Source organism: Brienomyrus brachyistius, chromosome 15 (genome assembly GCF_023856365.1).
Source record: "Brienomyrus brachyistius isolate T26 chromosome 15, BBRACH_0.4, whole genome shotgun sequence".
In the NCBI taxonomy this organism is placed as follows: domain Eukaryota; kingdom Metazoa; phylum Chordata; class Actinopteri; order Osteoglossiformes; family Mormyridae; genus Brienomyrus; species Brienomyrus brachyistius.
In genome coordinates this window covers 17,711,013-17,732,424 of record NC_064547.1, presented here as the reverse complement: position 1 = coordinate 17,732,424, position 21,412 = coordinate 17,711,013, and the positions used below count along the sequence as shown (strand labels likewise).

Below are 21,412 nucleotides of genomic sequence, written 5' to 3'. Positions count from 1 at the left end.
TTGCATTAAAATTCCACACGATTCTATAAGAAAAAAAGAATCTTCTATTTTCCGTACATAGATATTTATGTGTGTAATTATGTGCGTGGATCGAATCTGGAATGTTTTCTGTGAATGCAGCCAGTAGCCAAAGAGGAGGATGCGAATGCTGGGTTTTGCTGGAAAATATCCAGATGGCGTCTTGTATTAAGTCATTATTCTGACTTCTGTAGGAGTCGGGGCATCAGCACAGCCTCATGCTGCCGGGATTAATTGGATTTTTGCAGAAGCCGCTTTGGCCGGATGCGGCAGAGATCGCGTGGTACGGAGTCTGTTAGAAGAAGAAACGGATGTTTGAGTGTCACGTGGACTGGCGTGTGTGACTCTGCATGTTAGGACTCTCTGCCCAGGAGTGGAAGGTCACGGGTTCAAATCCCAGGATTGGCAGAGTGACTTCATCCCCAACTGCTCTAGGGACTGGATGACCCTGCTCTCTCAATTCTGCGTCACTTTGCGTACAAGTATCTGCAGAATGCATGAGAGTTTGTGTATATTCCTTTTGTGCCGATCGCGACATTCAGCAGCTCCTAAATAATGAATCTGTGCAGTTGAAACCTGTGGCATCAGGCCCACTGCCCCTCCAGACAGCAGCGTTTGGTTGTCTGTGCTGCTCCCCAGTGTTCTGAACCAACCCTGATGTCTGTCTCTCCGCTTGTTCTGAGCTCGGGACTTTCCAAATTGTTCCGCTGCTCGTGATCCGGTCGTTACCGTGCTTCACCTCCCTGGCTTTTCCTCAAGTGGGTGCTCTCCTCCGAAAGCCATCCCTGGTCCCTCTGTTCCTCGATAGCCTCGTCGCCTGATCTGCTTCCCTCCATCCTCGCCCAGCTTGATCACGGTCACGTGGGCTCAGCTAACGCGGACTCCGTCTCCCTGCCGAATCTTCCGATTCCCCCGACCTCTGGGCCTCTCTGTTAAGCTCTACCTTTGGCGGCTAGTAGGAATCCCTCCTGCCTCTTTCCAATTTGCCTCCTAAATGGATGAGCTGGGCCGGGATGTCCTTCGTTAAGGACGCTGGTATCCCTCCCTGCTGTGCGCCCACGCTGCAGGGGGGCGTGGCTGACTGCGGCCAGTGTGTCATTAGCTGTTCCTGCGTGTACGTGGCGATGGCATCCATCACGCCGCGTCACAAAAAGCCTTCAGGGTGACCTCAGCCTGGGAGATGCTGGCGGAATGTTGGATTTCCCGCAGTTTTCCGTGTTCCCGCGAGGTGTCTTGGAGTGTGGCAGATCCGGCAAACGAGCCCCATCGCCCGACACGCTGCTAATTAAGAAGCAGAGCGGCCGGCTTGCAGGATTATTCTGTTAGTCAGCTGTTGTGCCGTGTGGCGGGTCACCTGACCGAGTCCGTCTCCGTAAATGAGACGACCAGAAATCGACCCTTAAAGGAGCTGTGTTTACTAATTTAATTTCGGTTTAGGTTTATTAATAGAATGCAGTATTTTGGAGTGAATTTAACAGAGACCTCCTGGAAGCGGAGGGACTGATGCAGATTGAAATTATCTTTCCACTGTCGTGGGAGCGTGTTTAGGTGTGGCAAGCATTTTTAAGGTCACAGAGCCTGTAAGCCAGGGAAAACGTACTATTTCTCTGTAATGTCTAAAAATCAGCTGCCGGAAGGTGCCGGAAAGGGGGCAGTTTTCAGCATGGATGCGTCAAACCGCAGACTCTCTGCCTATAATATATTTAGTCTTTTAAACCAGTTATCACTGGAAGGAAAAATCCCATCCCCCCACCAACACTCCGTAAACCAGGAATCCAAGAGAGGGGAATATTAAATACTCTCACCTGCCAGTGATCACTGCCCCCCCCCACCCATCCATCCATTCTGGCACCTTTGGTGACTGCTAAGCTCTGGTCTGGCAAGGTCTGCACTGGGCCCCTCCGGGATGGGGGGGGGGGGGGGGGGGGACTGTGAAGAGGATTCGCTCCTCTTTATTTAGAGAAGCAGATTTGCATCTTGGATATTAGTGAAGACCGAGCCATTGTTCCAGGGTCCAACACAGTGACAGGGCACACCCCCCCCCCCCCCCAAACCTTTCTGGGGGGGCCTGTCACGTTCGTAGCTTGCTGTGAGGAGGGATGTGGCCCCCGGCCCCCTCAGTTTCCCCCACGGGCTCTCTGGTCCCGGGTTTCTGTTTACTTGTCGGAGGGTGACACGACGGGGGGGGGGGGGGGGATATCCATTGGTATTCTGATGGAGGGGGTCGTCCTGGATACACTCGGGTGACTGGGAAGCATTCTGGAACAGGAACTCCTTTTTGCCTGACGTGCTCTGACACCCATGCTGATCGCCCCCATCACCCGGTTGGCCGTAACCGTAGGCGACCGGAGGGGGCCATATCCATCCCTTAATATTCAAAATGCAATATGAGGTTTAGGTATTCCAACATATTCCGGATCGCCTTAGAATGTTCCAGGTTACCCCAGATGCCCTACCAATCTCCTGCACAGCCTCTCCATCCGTGAAGGTTTTCCTGTCTAACGGGAGATCTTTTTGGAAAATGAATCCACTTTTAACTTGCATGTATTCCCAGCTGGTATGTGTTATTAACAGTTATGCAAATCTCTGCTTTATTTTTTACTGTTTTTGTTGTTTACTCATTGTCTCTTTTTAGATTTGTTTTACAGTTTTTATCCCTGTCTGAAATGAATTGTGGGAACATGTTTAGATGGCTATTAGATGATTTTTGCCTTGAAATGAAAGGCAAATCCCCTAATGGGATTGTAGATGTTTAATTGAAACTTTCCCTTTCAGTCTGAATCTGAATCAGAACCCGAGTACTTATTCTCAGGGGGGATTTGGTAGATGTGGGTGAAAGTGCATTTAAAGGCTTTCAATGTTAATAAAATATTAATATTCAAAGCTTCTAGGGTTAGGGTTGTTTTGTTCTGCATCCTCTCCAGTGTCTTGTGATGCCAGGCAGTCTGAGGGGACATATCGGCATGTGTGAGGGGTGTGGGGAGTTTGCCAGAAGTAATGTCCACGTGCTTAATGGGTGGTTTGTAGACCAGGGCGGTGAGACACTGGGCAACCCGAGGCACCAGGACAGCCAACGCAGGTCGCAAAGCACGCGCTAGACAAAGAGCGTGGAGGGCAGGATGAAAACAAAGGGGTACTGGACAGGCGGGCGGGGGGGGGTTTATATTGGTTTGTAAGCTATCGCCATGCCATTACAGAATTTTGACTGCCTTCCTATGTCAGAGAGAAAACAATTGCATCATGTCATCAGTGGAAATCTCCGGACAGCTCAGTGTAGTGGGAGGGGGGTGGCTGTAGCCCTGTCACCCCCCCCCCCCCCCCGTGTCTTGAGAATGGTATGTCTCGGTCTTCTTTTATGGATGTAATCTGGACCAAAAAGTACTTGTCGGGGGGGGGGGACTCGGCGTTCTGCTTTGTAATCTCCGCATCGTGATTTATTTATGCGTGATGATGACTGAGGCTGACATCCTGAGCCGCGGCTAGACAGTGCCCGGCTTTCTTAAGCTGCTTCTTCTGACAAGATTGTATCAGACTTGATTAATCGGGGAGTGGTGCGAGGGTGGCGAGTGTCTGGCTCTGCGGGAGGTATGCAGGTCACTGCGCCAACAGGACAAGCGCTGAGAGACGGTCTGCCAGCACCCGGCTTTTATTCACCCGTCACCGCCGGGGAGAAGAGTGGACAGAGGCTGTATCCTGACAGCTATTATCTGATAAAAATAGATGAGCCAGACCTGACTTCCCAGCTCTGGCAGCTGAAAGACGGCCTGCCAGTGTGACCCGGAGGTGGGGTCCTTCGGAGAAGCTCACTGCGTCTTACCTGTGCCAGCACAAATTCCATTTCCATCGGTCCTGATGGCTGACGGGGTGCCTCAGGGACCAACGGCCCAACTGCTGAAGGATGGTGCGTCAGGTTGCTATAGCGAGGAGAGTCAGGGTCCGGAAAGGGGTTTGGGCAGGGAATGGAAATGGACCCACTAAACCAGTGTCGGTCTGGGAGGATTAGGCTGCAGGACTCCCAGAACACTGAAATGATCCCTTTGGTGAACGGATAATCGGATAACTAAACGGGAGTCGGGTCCGTAAGGGATACTGTGGAGTTTGGACTTTAAATGGAACCCCATGATAATGAGGCTCAGGTGAAGGGGACGAATGTCTCAGAAGGACAATGCCCTCCTCCCCCATCTTACTCCGCGTGGGACGCATCTCTCCGCATCGGCAGCCCTGTCAGTCGCACATCACGCCCGCAGGGATTGTGGGAAGTCAGCTGGCGCTCGTTAGCCGCTAGTGTCAGGGCCGTAATGATCAGCCGAGGTGGCTAAGCTAACGGGGGCGTCTTTCCGTCGCTGTCCGTTACCGGCAGGGCCATTGGGTGCCGTGGCTGCCGGGGGGGTTAAGCGCGGCTCCTGCGGTCCACATGAGCTGTCCTTCACGACCAGCAGGGTGGCACCGCCGTTGTAGGGACAGAGCGGCAGTGGGGGCGTCCGGGTTCGTCTTCAGGGACGATCACGGGTCAGGCGGGGAAACTGCGCTAATGGGCGTGCGGGGCGGGTGACACAAATGCTAGGCTAATAAGCGAGTCCGTCTCGCGGCTGTCAGGGCTCTCACCGGATGCCCCCCGCACCTGTCAGGCTGCACCCCCCCCCCAACCCTGTCCCTGTCAGTCTTCTCCAGCAGCTCCCTCCGTTTTCCAGAATATTCCATCCTGCGCCCTATTTCATATGCTGACTGATGGTGTCCTTTATCATGAAGTCCCACCGAGCTTCAAGCACCCGGTCTGAAGTGAGAACGCCAAATCTGAGGAGTTTATCTTAATTGGGGCTCTCCCCCCCCCCCCCATTCACCTTAACAACGGGAGTTTTTTGTTTGCAGCCTAACTGCAAAACCCTGCCCCAATGCTAATGCCCCCACCCTCTGCCCTGGGACATGCACTCCGTTTATTGTTTGTGTGGATGTTTTTCCAGGGAACACGAATCCCAGAAAAACAAGCCGAGGTTCTGGTGTTTCCGATCGATCCGGCACCGGCCTGATTCGGAGAGGAACCTGCTCCAAGTGCCTGGCACCACCAGCCGCGCCACGATCACCGCTAGATGTTCGTTAGTGTAATTAGAAGCTTTTTGCATCCTTCAGTCATGCATCCTACTGAAGAATGAGGTTGAAGCGAGCGAGAGCCAGAGCAAACAAAGCACCCCTCCCAAGTCCCTTCTCTGTCTGGTTTTCCAGTTCGGCGAAGACCAAACATGGTGGACTGTCTGCTTTCCTAGAATGCCGTCCTGTTCTGAACAAACAGAACCTCGACTTCATGGCCTGCGGGCCTGTGATTGGGGCTCCTCCTTCTTCTTCTTGCAACAGCAGATTCTGTGGTGGCGTGGTGTCCGCAGAAAGAGTAGCATGGATCGTCTCAGAAGGATAAGCACCCGGAAATGGGGGTTTGCGCTTCGATCCTGGCCAATTATTTGGTGCTTGGGGGCTTTCCAGGTCTCGCCAGCAGGGCGGCGCCGTGGCACGTCGGTGACACTGTGACAGACGCCTTTGATCCCTCAGATCTGGCAGTGCTGGAGTATCGGCGCAGCGGGCCGCCCTCGGGGCAGAGACACACAGACGTATGTGCCTTTAAACCTAGCGGGTGTTTTGTCTGTGAAGGAGAAGCATGAATGGAGGGGGAGGGGCACATCTCAGCATTGCTCCGGGGCTTTCGGGGCTCTTCTGATGACTGTCTCTCCCCTCCTCCAGGGGGCCCATTTTGAGAGGAATACTCGCGCGCACACACATACTCAGAATTACTTCGCCCCAGAATTATGCCACTTTCACCTGTTTTAGTAATATTTGCATTTTATTTTATTAATGTTATTCCATCATGCTTAAAAAATTAATTGTGTTTTATTTCTTTACCCTGCGTTGGCGTGGCATCCCACCCATGGTGTCCTTGCCTCTTGCCCTGGGCTGCCCGTGATGGGCTACAGACTCTCTGTGGCCCTGTACTGGATATATGGTTAAGCATGGATGGATGGATGGATGGATGGATGCATGATGGACAGATGGATGGACAGATGGGTGGATGGGTGCAGTTCACTATTAAGCACAGACAGTTTTATCCAAAGATGCATTCATAGTTGGTTTTATTCCGCTAAATAGATACTGAGTAAGTGCATCTTAAACAATTTATCAAGGTTAAACTTTCCTGAGCTTCTGCAGTCTGGTGTCTTTGGCTGGTTAGGGGATTCACCACTTCCCCGTTCCCCCCCGGGGGGGAGACACAGCAGAGCCGCTCTAATGAGGTCACTCGGGAGGCTCTTCCCGTTAACAACGACCTCCGCCGGCTCCTTATCGCCAATCACCCGGAGATTAACGAGCGCCACTCGGTTTCGTTTCGTGCTCATTTTCCAACGGTTGCTCGTGTGATCTGCGATCGCCTGTCAGGTCTGGAGCTAATCAGCCTCATAAAGTATAATGGACATTTCCGAGTGACGTTTGTTATTGTCCCGGGAGGAATAATGATATACCCTAAAAGAACAGCTGGGCTGAGGATATGATGCGCGGCATGACGACGGACGACCTTCCCACCTGGAACATCTGGACGCCTTGAATAAGAGATTGTGTTCCTGGACCACGTGAGCATCTGAGCGTTTGACCCCGTCCCCTAGTCTTCTTCAGCGCCTCCATGCCACTTCCACGCCTGCCCAGAGGACCAGTCCGGCCTGTGTGGCCGCCCAGCGCTCGCTATACGACACGGACAGCTTGTGGATTACTATCCTTCTGGCAGCTGGAGGGAGAATCGGGGGCCTGTGAGCAAGAACTGTGCTGCGGACCAGGAGCATCTGGCTGGGCCACATGATTAAAATTGAGAAACTACGGTGTTGGAATCGGTACCTTAGGAAGAAGAGGACACTGTAAGGGGAATGTGGGGAATTATCCCGAGAGAGAGCAGCACAGGCCTCCGCTTATTGTGCCTTAAAAAGTCCTCCAAGTGTCCCCCCTTTTCGAGCATCAACCTTGAGATTGAGTAAACATGGGACTCTCCGGAATTGCAAGGCGTTCTGGGGCTTGTTATCAGAGCGCTCGGTCTAGGAGATGCTGGGGGTGGGGAGGGAGATTAAATCCCGATATGGTGATCAGGGACATAGTCAGGGATTACTTTAGTCTCTGGAGGAGTCATTCTGGTACCGGAAACCTCTGCACACCTCTTCCTTAATCCTCTGCTTTGTGTTTTCTCCTCCGTCCTTTTTTCCCCCCATTCATCACCCCTCAACACCCCCTTTCCTCCCGCCCACCACATTATTCTATATGAATTTCAAAGAAATTATGAGCAGTAAATGTGAAGGTGCCGAGCGTAGGAATGGCGTGTCCGGTTACGTCCGTGTTTCTGCCGCTCCGGGGCGTGCGGGAGAATCCACGTCGTGTGTACTGGTCCGGCTGCCCCCCGCCATCCCCCGGGAGCTCAAGGTTATCCGAGACACGTCAGATCAAAAGCAGTGCTGCCCATATGTCATCCCTGCAAATTTCCTAATCTCATTTTTGATTGTGAGCAGAAGTCTGATTGCTCATTTAACCTTTTTAGGTATGTGAATATCTTTTATAGACTTCAATTTTATTTTTCTTCAACATTTTTTCTTTTTTTTTTTTATTTTATTGTTGGAAGCCACAGTGTGCAACATCAGTTAGTAATTCAGTTAAAGGGATGAGCTGATTCCCATGTTTTAAGGGATGTGTTGTTAAAGGGATGAGCTGATTCCCATGTTAAAGGGATGCGTTGTTAAAGGGATGCGTTGTTAAAGGGATGCGTTGTTAAAGGGATGCGTTGTTAAAGGGATGCGTTGTTAAAGGGATGCGTTGTTAAAGGGATGAGCTGATTTCCCTTTAATTGTTCCCAAGGCTTTGCTTGATTTCTGACTTAGATGTATTGCATATATACCCAGCATATATATTCAGCATACGTACAGCAGGCCATCTGAATACCTTTGGTTGTTTTCATCATTATCGCTTCAGCGTCCCCCGGAGGAACGTACCCTGCCACCCATGCGCCTTGAACACCACCGGCGTTTCCCATCTGCATAAACAACATTGACTATTTAATTACTTCTGAATAAGGGAAGAAGTCAATGGTGCTTTTCAAAGTGAGCCCCATCTCTGAATGTAAATAAGACCCCGGTGCCCCCCCCGCTGGGGTTTGCGTTCTCCAAATGGTGTTAAAGGCGAGTGTCCGCATCGCCGGCCAGGCCTGCGGGAGGCTCCTTTGCCATCGGATGGCGTCTGGTGGCTGATTGAAGTGTAAGTGCTTCTTTTGTGAGGACCAGGGAGCTGCAGGGCTCAGGATTTTTGTCTGATATATTTTTTTATTATCATCTTTTTTTTTCTTTCCCCTAAAGTGGTTCAGATCTGTAACATTAACTCTGGCCACAGGAAACATTCATACTGATAATGAAGCAAAGAGTAGGTGGGGAGATTTGACACGATTGTCCACCCCCCCCCCCCCCCCCCCCCCCCCAAGCAATCCATGCCCCCCTGACATCCCTCACAGAATAATACGCTGTTAATCTCCATACACTGGCACTGAGGTGATCTCCGCGTCCAGCGATTGCGAGCGATTTATTACCTGTGGTGATTTACCGGCAACTGCGTTTTGTCATTAACCCCTAACCCCCCCCCCCCTCCCCCCTTCTTGCTCTCACTCTCTCTCTCTCTCTCTCTCTCTCTCTTTCTCCCGGAGCAGCGAAGAAGACATGTGCCACAACGGACTTCGCCTGCAGAAATGGGCAGTGCGTGCCCTCGCGGTGGCGCTGTGATGGAGAGCCGGAGTGTCCGGATGGCTCCGACGAGGCGGAGTCCATGTGCAGTAAGTAGGGGGCAAGAAGGAACGGGTCACACAGGAAGTGGTCACACAGGAAGTGGTCACACAGGAAGTGGTCACGCTTAACTTCCTGTTTAGGCTTCCCGTGCATACTTCCCAATCCTGGGTCAAAATATCACCAACCCACCCCCCCTTTGACTCGCATATATTGGTTAAATAATCCCCGTCTAATTAATCGTTTTAAGCGCTTTGTGTTGCGGTCGTGTTATTGGTACATAATATTATGACCCCTCCCCTCAAAGCTAACAGAGGAGGGTGATGTGAATTAACTAGCGCAGATCCCATGGTTCAACGGTATGACCCCCCCTGCTGCACCCCACCTCCTAATCAGAGGGCCCTTGGATTTTCATCTGCTGCATCCTGCTTCATGTTTTCCCTCCTTAATTGATTTACTTTTCCGCTGGGACCGAGGCGAGGACCCCCCCCCCCCCCCCCCCCACTCTTGTAAAAAGGCACATGTGCGTGTCGGGGTTTTGCCGCTATTCGTTAACATGCAGACACTGGTCCTGTTCTCACTATTCTCGCCATGGCAACACCCGCCATGCCCATTCCCTGGCTCGGAAGAGTCATTCCAGCACATTCCATTTGGATGCCCGAAAGCAGGATCGCATCCGGCTCAGTAAGTGGAGAGAAAGTGAGACGGAGTGGAAAATCACGTTGATGTATTTGTGTGTGCGTGTGTGTGTGTGTGTGTGTGTGTGTGTGTGTGTGTGTGTGTGTGTGAGAGTGTGAGTGTGAGTGTGTGTGTGTGTGTGTGTGTGTGAGAGTGTGAGTGTGAGTGTGAGTGTGAGTGTGAGTGTGTGCGTGTGTGCGTGTGTGTGTGTGTGTGTGTGTGTGCGTGCGTGCGTGCGTGCGTGTGCGTGCGTGCGTGTCTGAGTGTGTGTGTGTGTGTGTGTGTGTGTGAGTGTGAGTGTGTGTGTGTGTGTGTGTGGCATATCCCCCCCCCCCCCCCCGTCAGCCATCTCCCTACAGCCCCTTGATTCCCACAATCCCTCTCCCCGCATCACCCACCTGACACCATCTTTTTTCTCCTGTCATAAGTCTCCCGTTACATAAGAGCCCAGCTGAAATATTCATCCCCGCCGCGCGTCCGCACCACCCACATGCCGCGCTGAGCCCCCAGCGCGCGGTAACGCCGTCTCCTGCCGCCCGCGACATCGGCCCAGCGCCGCTGGGAAGCGCCAGGAACCAAAAATGCCAAAAGTGTCGGCGGCCGAAATAAAGCCCTCACCTGTGTTTTGTTTCATATTTTTAGCTCGTGAGGAAGTGTGTGAACCATTTTTTGGTTCCAACAAATCCCAGCTTTAAACCCCCCACCACCTTTTAGGGGGCAGCGTATATCTCAGTGGGTGATCGGAAGGTTGCCAGTTCAAGCTCCATGCTCACATCTCTTTTGGGCCCTTGAGCAAGGCCCATAACCCCTGGAAATGCCCTAGGGGAGCTGGATAGATGGCCGAACGGCCCTGTGTTCGGACTCCAAGCTTCACTCTCTGTATATATGTGTCTCCAAGGAGACCATGAAGGGATCTGAAAGGCAACATTCCAATGTACCTCTACTCTGCTTGTGCGAATAGCAAATAAAACATTGTTTTACCTCTGAGGAGGGAGGGGGCTTGCTAACCGCAGGACGGGTGCAATTCGTTTAAGCTGATGCTGTAAATCGCATCGTCCTCTGACTACCCCCCCCCCACCATTAAAGGCGGGGCACCCATCCCAATTGCCCAACAAATTGCTTTCTGTGGCTTATTGCCACTCTGACAGAAGAAGGGCCCCTTTTGGCATGATTGTACAGGGGCCAACGACGGGTCAGCAGAGACGGCTGGGATAGGGTGTCCAGCTCGCCCATGAGCCCAAATCGCCGTGACGATCGTTTGTCATGTGGCTAAGTGGGCGGAGCCAGACACAGGGGTCGCCGTGTCATAAACAGATTAATGGCGGGCTCCTCCCCCAGGTCACTAGTGAAGCTGTCGGCTCGACCTCCCAGAAGACACTTGCGGAGACATACAGCTTTAATAAAGGAAGCATTATGAACTCAGGTTTATTAACAGTATAAACTGAACCCAGCTTTGAATACAATGTCAGTTTAATGTACAACTAAAAAATTAAAATTACAGGCCTTTATCAAATGCTCATGTAGGGAAGGACAGCATTGAAAGCAGATTAGCATGAAAAGATTGTAGAGTTGGTGATATCAAACAAGGCCCATTAGCTAATCTAGCAGCAGAATTACATAGCTGGACCCGGGCGTAATTAGTGTCATAAAAACACTGGACATAAGAGATGGAGCCGGGTGGTTTTAAATGGGAATGAATTAATATGGTCTGTTTGTGACACCACTACATCAGCAGCTCACGACCCTTCTACAGTGTAAGTTATTTTGGCAGATAGAATGATACTGAGAGTGTTTTGTGGGTAACCTCCAATAGTTATGGGGCCACCTGTGTGGTTCCGTCAGTTAGGCTGCTGTGTCTGTGAATGGAAGGTTGCTGGTTCAAATCCCAGGGTCAGCAGCATGGTTGGCATTGTCATCACTGGGTCCTTGATCAAGGCTCTTAACCCTTAGTTGCTCCAGGGACTGTGTGATCCGGAGCAGATCGGCAAGAAGCAGGAATTTGCTGTCAATTTCATATTTCACTATAAGAGGAGGGTTTCCCGTCGTATGTTTTTCTGTGTGTCGCCGACTGGGAGAAACCCGAGAAACTCCCGACGGCAAGTCCATATGTGTGGCTGACCCTGAAATGTCAGAAATGTATATCACTTTGGATACAAGCATCTGCTTAATATATAAAATGCACATTTCTGATTATTTTATGAATAAGGAACAAGAAATAAGGCATTTAAAAGAAACATCGATACAGTGAAGCCTTCATTTCGCTTCTATACAGGGCTATTCCCACATCCCACACATTCAGGGCCGTCTGTGTGGGGAGGGTCCGGTATGTGAGGTTTGAGTTGCACTTGGCACCTACAGCTCTGTAAGCCCCACAATCTGTCTGTTGGTGGCCGTCTGCTCATGTGACCTTGCATTACCTTCACTAGTCCCCCGTAATTCTCCTGCCATGGTTTCGACCATGCTGCCTCCCCCCAGCCCCCCCACCACGAGGCCACCAGTAGCTAAGATACCGTGACTTATATGATTGATTTCCCTCAGCGAAGAATCAATAGCAAAACCCAGGAGGCCGCAAATCAGATTAAGTCCGGGTTCCAGAAGTAGTGTCAGAAGCTCTGGTGATTACGGAATCTTCGGCTAAATGCATTGTGGGTATTAAAAGCGTGGTGTGTCCGTGCCGCTGTTTGTGGGCTCACTCCATGATTGGATTTTTGTTTTTGTCCACAGTGAAGCTCAGCTCTGGTGCCTCCTGATTACGCTACAATTATGCCGCATATTGCTACGGAGGGCTGCGCTCTGACGATGGATGACTGCATTATTCTTCTTGATGACCCTCCCCCATTCCATCCCATACAGTCCTCTTTTCGCATTCTTCACTTCCCTCCACTTTTTTCCTCTCCTCGCCAGATTACCCGGGTTCTTGCAAATTCAGATGCGTCGTTCCGGGCGTGGTCTTACTGCATAACTATGCAAGGGGTTAAAGAAAAGTCGGATCCTTACAGCGCGCATTTCTCTGACGGCTAATGCTGCAGTGCTCGTCAAGATTCTTTAAAGGCTTGTTTATTGCGGTGCTCCGCAGTACTTCATTAGCATTACAGTCCCCATCGGCTTCGGAGTGACTGTACACCCCCTTGAGCCGTACTGTGTTAGATCTTAACCCTGCAATTATCAGCTGTCGAACCTCAAAATGTGTCACCCCCTCCAATACTGGGAAATTGCATGTATCAGCCACTCTAAAAATTATCCCCGGTAGCCGAACTCTTCCTCTGACAGCTGAATTGTATATAGATGAAGTCGGAGACAAAAAAAATGATCCATTATTATGCGGTGAGGCAGTTTTACTTGTTAATTATTTTGAATATGAAGGGAAGTTTCAGTCAGATGCACTGGATGGGTTCAATTTCATGCTTCAAGCTGTACTTCCTGGAGTGATTTCCCTTGCGGCTACACACCAGCAGCGAGGCAGATGCCTTGGGCCCCGGGGCCCGGCCCCAGATGCCTTGGGCCCCGGGGCCCGGCCCCAGATGCCTGCCCAGGTCTCCCACACAGACCCACAGTGTCGCCGTGACCTGATTAGTGCCTCACCAAGCTGTTAGGGCAAGAGTTCTGATTAAGTCCCTTTGGAAAAACATGTTCCCCTTGACCTGTTTGGGTTCTGGTGCCAACCGGGCCTGCGAGAAAAGGTCCCACTCAGTGAATTTAAACAAATTAAGGTGTGACCCCCCCCACCACAAACTTCATGCCAAGAAAATTAGTGTCTCCTAGAATGAACAAACCCATTGTTTTGATTAAAGTTATAAATAGCCCTTCTTTAATGTGTTAACAACATACTGCTGCCAAGCAATTACCATTTTACCAGTTTAATGCATTTTACTCTCTATGTAATATATGCAAATCGTTGGTATTTGGTATAATTGGAGCCACTGAAATCTGATTCCTGTACTTCATTGTTTAATGTGATATCATATTTATACACATTTGTATTTATAATTTTTTTTCTTTAGGCTGAAGGCTCCACTGCAAGTGTGTGACACTCATCCTCTACTGTCTCGAACGAGCTGCAGTTAGCACTGTGACATGCAGCGATAGAAATAACCGATCCGCCAACGGCGCACTGCGTATCGTAATTTTGCGGCAGCTTTCATTAGTGGCGCTTTCAGTATTAAATGCAACATCGTTTTAATTAATGCGGGAGTAAAACGCGTAGATGTTCAGAGGCATAGAAGTACCAAATTAAGAGAGGACTGAGCAATTTAAGACGATTTAATTAAGACAATTGCACTGCCAGTCGGTAACAAATGGTTATGAAGCATCCTTGGATTACTTATTAAAATTATTATATAACATCATTATGAAATAAAATGGGGAAAACTGGCTATAAAGGGAAAATAGTTGTGATTACATTAAGACATCACGGATAACTTTGACAGGTTAACTGTGGCTGGACACTGGTTAACCTGTCGGAGTTACTGAGGAATCGAGGGGAAAAGCAGTGGTTGGCGGGTGATTTTGGATTTCTCTAACGCAGAAGTAACTGCCGCGTCAATTTCCGCTCAAGGTTTTGTATGAGGGGGTGAAAAAAACAACACAATTAATCCTGTTAGCAGATGCTTTTCATAAGCATGACGGACCATTTGTTTCAGCATTGTATTCAAATTGCACTTGCTAAAGGTAAAAATTTATCCCGCCGGCAAGGTGAAAACGCGAAACGAATAATAAACAATGATGCAGCAGCAGCGAGGCATGATCTTTTAGTACTTGGGAGATGCTGAACTATATTAAAATGACCCCTGATTTATCGGGTATCTCTGCTAGGTCAATGTTTAATGCTAGTTTACCTACCGTTTTTCTTTTTTAAATCCTTGAATAATCATACACAGTAATGGAGGAGCACTTTCCCTGCGTGACATTTAACCAGAGCGCTGGGAGCTGTCGCCTCCTGTTTACCCTGGCGGCCGGTGAATGTAGAACGGGGCCGAGCGTCTGCCCAGAAGGAGGCGGTGGGCTCGGGGGCCTGCCCCCGGATCGATTATGCGCCGACTTCATAAATAATTCAGCAGACAGAGCTGGGTGGGTGTTTAATGTCACCTCCAGAAGTTCTGCGGAGGAGCCAGAAAGAACGAACGCGAGTTTTGGAGAGTGAAGCCTCCTCCGGAAGGCCAGGTGGATGACAAATGAGGAATCGCTCTCTCCGGACCATCATGCACGGCAGCGATCTGTCGGCGGCTCCACATTCATTTGGGGTTAGGCTGCTTGCACTGGAGTGCGATTCCTCAACCTCAATGTTGATAAATCCCAAGAAGCTATCATGGTCAATATATGAAATATAATAATTAAATATTATAATCCAATATAATCAATTTTACATCAGTCTGCAATCACCCCCCCCCCCCCGACCTGCTCCATATAGGAGCACATAGGGTCACGTTGGCTATTGACAATGATGACGATGGACAATAGGGGGAGCCCTCAGAGGCGGAAAGCCAGCATGAACCCGATATAATCTCCTGAAGTTACAAAATAGCTCAAATGCAAACAAATTCTTACTCTAAGTTTCAAACCAGAAAGCACAGTTTGATGTGAAGGGTTGTTAGTAGGGTACATCTCAGAGGTCGGAACATTTGCATCTAAATTTTCTGATTTGCCCATAATGATTTATAATGGATTTTAAAACAAATTTTAACTTGACAGGAAAAATGTATAAGCTGTGTAGGGAGCTTTTGAATCGAGACGTCAAGGGTAAGACGAAACGAAGTCTCTCGAACACTAATGATTTCCTGTTGTGTGAGGGGTTTGTGTTTGTGTGAGTCCGGGACTCAGCTTACGTATTGAGGTCATGCTTTACCATCATAAATATCATTGTGTTTAATGTTTTTCTTTGATATTTGAACCATTGCACGTCTATGTTAAAGGTTAATGTTTTTATGTTATTTGCTGTCAAGCCAATGTCAACTCCAGGCAATCATATAGATCGCATTCCTCCGGAATATTCTGTATTCTGTCCGGGTCGTTGAGGTTTCCCAAGGTCCAGTTTGCTGCCTAGTTTGTGACTACTGGATGCTTTGTTGATTAAAGAGAATCTCGATGTCTGATGTTAGCCGCCGCTCCAGCGGTCATGACTGCTGTCTTATTCACATGTAGCTGTAGTCTTTCCTCTCTGTTCTTTAATTGTCCTCATAAGTATATTCATATGATCATTTTCTTAATAAGTGTGATGTCATCAACCTTTCATAGGCGCTCTTAATTGGCAGAGGTGCTGTAAAGGGGAGGGTGGGTGGGCAGTTAGAAAAAAATCCCAGGGCTCTTAAGCAACAGGGGCCTTAAATCTGGAACATATGACTGGCTAGATTCAGGGGCCCAATATGATAACAACAGCCCTGTCGATAGGTATGATATTAGTATGCAGCTCTGTTGACCTCCTGTACAGTCAAGAGCTATACAGTTTCTTCATGTTTTTTCTGCTGACCAAGGCTTCTTGTCCGTGATAAAGATTCTTCATAAGGTCAGTAAGGTGCTCTGGGGCATCCATCTTCCTGAGAACATTCCGGAGTTTGACATGGTCACGCGTGCAAAGGCTTTCTTATAATCAATTAAGCACATGTTGGTTTCCTTCTGGCATTCCCTTTCCTTTGTGTGTTCGTAATGATTTCTCTCATTTCTCTGTCATTCCTAAATCCAGCTTGTGCATCCAACAATTAGCCTTCTATGTAAGCCTTTAATCTGAATTTAATAGTATTTAGCATAATCTTACTGGCATATGATTAAGAAAAAAACTGTATGATATTTCAAGAAACAGATTGAAAGGCAAAATCAATCCAGAACCAATAAAAAACTCAAAATGTCAGTATTGGTCTCATTTGCTTTGTGTAAACATCAGTTCTTTTGCCTTCTGCCAATCAATGCGTTTACCCTGTTAAAATAACATTCCCACGTCATTAAGTTCATGTTGAAAATAAGACGGACCGCCGTCTGTTTCTGCCGGCTCATCTCCTCCTTCCGGGAAACAAACAAAGAAAAGGCCAGTTTTATTACTCAGAATTGAAAAGGTTATATTTGGCATCGATTCTGAAAGCAATAAATACAGCGTATAAATCAAATCAGTTTTCAGGGCGGATTTCCTCTTTAAAGCTTATGTTTTGGCTTATTCGTTTAAAGGATTCGGAGGATGGAAAGATAGACGCTGTGTATTAATGACCACACAGTCCCGTAGTTAATCACGTGTTTTGAAAAAGTGGTGGAAATTTGCAACATTTGTTCCTTTAAGCCGTTAATTTATTAGGCTGTCTGCACAACCTTGTTTTAGTTTAGCGATGCAGCTGTTTATTTGCCGTTCTTGCTTTATTCTTCGTCCCATTGATTATTTCCTATTATGAACAGATGGCATTGTCGCGATCAGACTTCTCCATGGACACTGACCTTTTTTTTCCGGAAATATGCAGTTTTGAGACTGGCTGTATGTGCCTGCTGGGAAATGGCTTAGGAAGAGCTCCGGTTCAATATCGCCCCACGTCCAGAGGTTTACGACCTCATTAACGCGTTAGCCGAGGCTAACGTCCACGGCTACGCGGCGCGGCACAGATGTGCGCTCGCGTGATCTATTGTGTCTGCTGACGGGGGCGAATTTGCGAACTCTGTTCCCTTTGTTCTGTTTGAACTGACTTGTATGAATTCAGCCCGCGCAGTGAGACTGTACGATAAGGAAGATCCACGTGGCAGCGAGTTAGCGTCATGTACACAAACTGTACAGCAATCTGATTATCTTTGCTTTAGACTGCAAGGTAATGGAATCAATCATGGCACTGAGCTGTTCTGCAATGAGCCGTGCATCATGGGGGGTGGGAATTGAGTCATCCAAAGAGCATCGGCAGATCTATTGCCTGTCTCCGGATCTTCACACCTCCTGAGGACCATCTGAAGAGCTTCTTCCAAAGACCTCTAGAGGAGATGGACAGGGCCTGGTCCCTTCTTTATTTTGAGTGTTTCGCTGTCCTCTTCTAACAGCCTCTCTCCCCCCCCCCCCCCCCCCCCCCCCCCATCTAATTCGGGTTAGAATGCAGCCTCTTGTAGCTGGATGCTGTGCCATGTTAGTAGAAATACTGGCTTCAGCTTGCTGTCGGACCCCATTTGTGGTGTCAGATTTGATTTAAACTTTGGGGGTAGTGGTTATGACGTCAAGGTTTTAAGGCTGTGTTTCTGTTTTGGGACTTTGGGGGGAGGGGGGCAATATCTCTGTCTGTGGTCGAGTAGGAAGGGAAAATGCACCACTTACACCATTTGTTTCCTCCTGCATGGTCCATCTTTATTTTCTGCTGCTCTGGGTTGCTATGGTGAGGCGTGTTGCACACTAACAGCCCAGTATCACCTCCCAGACAATGTGTCTCTGCTCCCGGAATCGTCATTTACCTGTCAGGTGGAAGTCGCCTCCCGGGGTCTGTCCCACTTACGCTATGATAGATTTTTCCGGTCACAAGTAAGCATTTGCTTCTTCTTGGGTTCGTCGTATTTGAGGTCTTTCTCGGGGTTTGGGGCAGAAAACACCCCAGAACTTGACTGGGGGGGCAGGTCACATGACCAGTTGTGGATGTGTATTTCAGAGACCTGAATGCTTCTGGTAGCCTATAGTAATGACCCCCCCCCTTGCATTCCCAGTCCTCTGGCAACACGTGTCTGTTCCCACCTGACAGGATCCGTGTGCTCATGCGTGGAGATGGGATTCGTTCCCACCTCAGACCTCACTTCCTACACGTCAGACACATGGAGCTGCAAGATGTCGCAGCTATACTTGCTATGACTCCCATTGGGTAAATTTATATCTGTCATCAAAACATCTAGAAATATGGAATAGTATATAATAATGGATATGAGACCATATGTTATGGGGGTGCTTGTATGTCTGTGGGTCATATTTTAGTCTTCAGGGTTGGGGGTTTGAATCCCAAATTTTATGTGGAAGATGCCAACTAGCTGCCTTGTACTACCAAGTGGTTATGGAAGATGGATGAATGTTTTATTTCATCGGGCTACATTCCTGCCTGGATTTCTCTATTTCTGCTCACAATTTATGGGACAGGAATTGCTGAATCCTTCTAGATGTCCAGTCAGTTTCCTTCTAGTTTTCCTCTGGTCAGTTTGACTTTGCCAGTATGGGATGGGTTCTCGCCAGTTGGAGAGGCAGTCTGGTAAAAGTAGCGAGCAGGAAGGCACAGCTCCGGGAACATAAGGTCCAAGCAGGTCCCACCCTGCGCCGTGTGCAGTCAGGGGCTAGCCCCGCCCCCCATTGTCCACAGAGATATCGAGTGTCCGGGGCAAGGAAAATGGCGGACGTCGATACAATGGGCATCCACCGATGCGGAGATAGCTGAAATGAGGTCTGAATGCCCACTCTGTGGTGTGTCCCTTGGAGGGGAGAGGAATTGTGAGGGAAATTTAAAAAAAAATAAAATTAAGCTTCTGGGACTTAGCACCCCTGTGATGTTGCCAAGAAACAAGTCCGTTATGCCAGAGCAAAGAAACCCCCCCCAACGCAGGGAGTGTTTGCAGATCGGCATGCTGGGAGAGAAACATTTTTATTTGGAATTTTAAAACTCTCTATATTAAAATTGACCATGTGATACAGGAATGGGAAACGTGCCGTCGACCGGCCCCCTGTCTGTCACCCTCAGCGTGACCTGGCTGTATCGTCACCTGCCCCCCCAGAATCTTCATTATAACTCAAAATCAAGGCCCAGTTTCCCGATCAGCCCCAGAACAAATCTCACACAAACATAGATGCCCTGCAAACCATTCATCCTGTCATGTATAATATGAAGTGAGGTGCCTGTTTCAGCTGGGGGTGGCAGTGAATATTTCCGCCTCACTAATGATTCCCTCTGTTGCCCCCTCCTCCCTGACAGGTCGACAGTTATGCCCCCCCGAGAAATTCGACTGCGGGGGCTCTTCGGGCAAATGCATCTCGCTGTCCTGGCGATGCGACGGAGAGCGGGATTGCGAGAACGGCGCCGACGAGCTGGCCTGCGTGGCAGGTACGTCTCAGGGATCGCAGTCGGGAGCTGGTTAGCAGAACCAGAACCTTTATTTAATATTTAGTGTAGTGTTGGTTTATGGCCAGCAGGGGGCCTCACCTCAGCTTAAAGCCAAATCTTAGGTAGAAGTTGATTTCGGCCGTCAATGAAGTACCAATTATTATTATCATCATCCAAGATCAGAAATTTTATAAACTAACACTATTTGACTTCCAAATTAGCTTCTCAGGATGAATGAGTTTTTTTTTTAAAGGGACACTTTGCATGTTTATGGACCATTTTGCATTATTTGGTATGCAGACTTTCCGTGCCTAATGATGAGTATCGCAGCACTGCACCTTCAAATCCTTTCGTTTCAGCACCTTTTACTCACGTGACTTAATTACCCCCCCCCCGCTTAAAATACATCTGGACGCCCAAGTCCCTGTCAGGCTACCTCATGTTACACGTGCCAAACGCATTGACATACACATACACGTTTCTCGAGCTTAATCGTTCATGACAAACTGGAAAATTGATTTCTGTATGTCATTACAAGCTTGTGTGACATAGGAACTGGGTGGGTAGGTGGGGGGCGAGGGGGGGGGGTGCACTGTTATGGAAGGAACCCCACTGTGAATGTGCTTTGGATGAGGTTGCTGGAGCATAACTACATGTCCCACAATGCACTGCTGGTGTGGTACTGTGGGCACACGTCTCCATCTGTGTGGAGGGGGCAGGCTGCTTGATGACACCCCGTGTCGGCTTCAGAAGCCCCCCCCCCCCGTGATTCATACATTATGTCTGTCTGCGCGCCATATACCCCTTCGTGCACGTGATGGTGCCTTTGCGATTGAACTGAGATCCTTATGGGAGGAGTGGTATGGTTCAAGCGTTACCAGGGAGCTCCCTCCCCCCCATTTGTTCCTAAACAAACCGAACCCCCACGGGGCTTGTTGACAGCTGGGCGGCCCTTGTGATCCAGGCTGTGAATGTGGGATGAATAATGGATCGGCACATGTCGGCCCCCTCCCGCAGAACAGGGCGTCCCATCTCGCCCTTCTCCTGCCAGTGCTGGGTCTGCTGTATGCTCTCCATTCTGCGTACTGTGTCCTCGCTCAGGGATACAGCAGGCGATGTCCCGATGCTGGGGCACTGACCGCGGTTAAGGCCCCTTCCTCTTGCATTCGGGACCTGGGACGCGCCCCTTGTGTTCCGAGGGTTGCCAGCTCGAATCCCAGAGACGTTTTCCCGTCAAGACCCGAGCAAAGCCCTTAACCCCCAATAGCACCAAACAGTCTTTCTTCCTGCTTTCACAAAAATGTAGGAGAGTCTGCTAAATAAATGTAAATGAGACGCGTGGGTGAATGTGCCGCTTGCTTTGGAAGCGTGTCCTTAGCATGTTCTGCATCCCCTTTCGACACGCGCCGCCTGTTTCTTTGGCTTCCTGTGCGCGAGTGACATTTCCAGTGTTTAGTGTCCCATGTGGGCAGAATGCGAACCAATCAGGGCCTGATGTAGACCATCCCGCTCTCTGAGCTGCTCTTTCTGTCCAGCAGACGCTGAGGGAGGGGGGATGTAAAGGGGGGGGGGGGGGTGGTGTAAAAGGTAACTGTCTTGTAATGTTTCTCTTTTATTCATGTTTTTTTTAAAAAAGATTAAAGAATGTCACTTATGGTTATTCAGAGAAAGGCCTCTGTTCGGTCCACCTACTCTTTGGGGTCCCATATCTCAGCTGGAATGAACTCGTATTAATTTAAGACCTCGATATAATTAAGTCCCTTGATCTTTTTGTGTTTTAAAAGTGCTTGCATTCATTTAAATGTACTCAACTTTTACGTTTAATCGTCCAATTGCCAGCGGAGGTTTATTTCAGCGTTTTATCCTTTTCTTCCCTGAAGAACACCTTCACGCTCAACTTCTGGACATCAAAAGACT

At 49.1% G+C, this 21,412-nt stretch overlaps 1 protein-coding gene across 2 annotated transcripts in view; it reads left to right on the top strand.

The window, feature by feature from the left end:
• lrp8 (low density lipoprotein receptor-related protein 8, apolipoprotein e receptor) overlaps nucleotides 1-21,412 on the top strand; it is a 91,393-nt gene that overhangs the window by 42,416 nt on the left and 27,565 nt on the right. For both annotated transcript variants that reach the window (XM_048976087.1, XM_048976088.1), the window contains 2 exons: nucleotides 8,726-8,848; nucleotides 19,367-19,495. In XM_048976087.1, coding sequence (XP_048832044.1) covers nucleotides 8,726-8,848; nucleotides 19,367-19,495 — 252 coding nt within the window. The remainder of the gene's footprint in view (nucleotides 1-8,725; nucleotides 8,849-19,366; nucleotides 19,496-21,412) is intronic.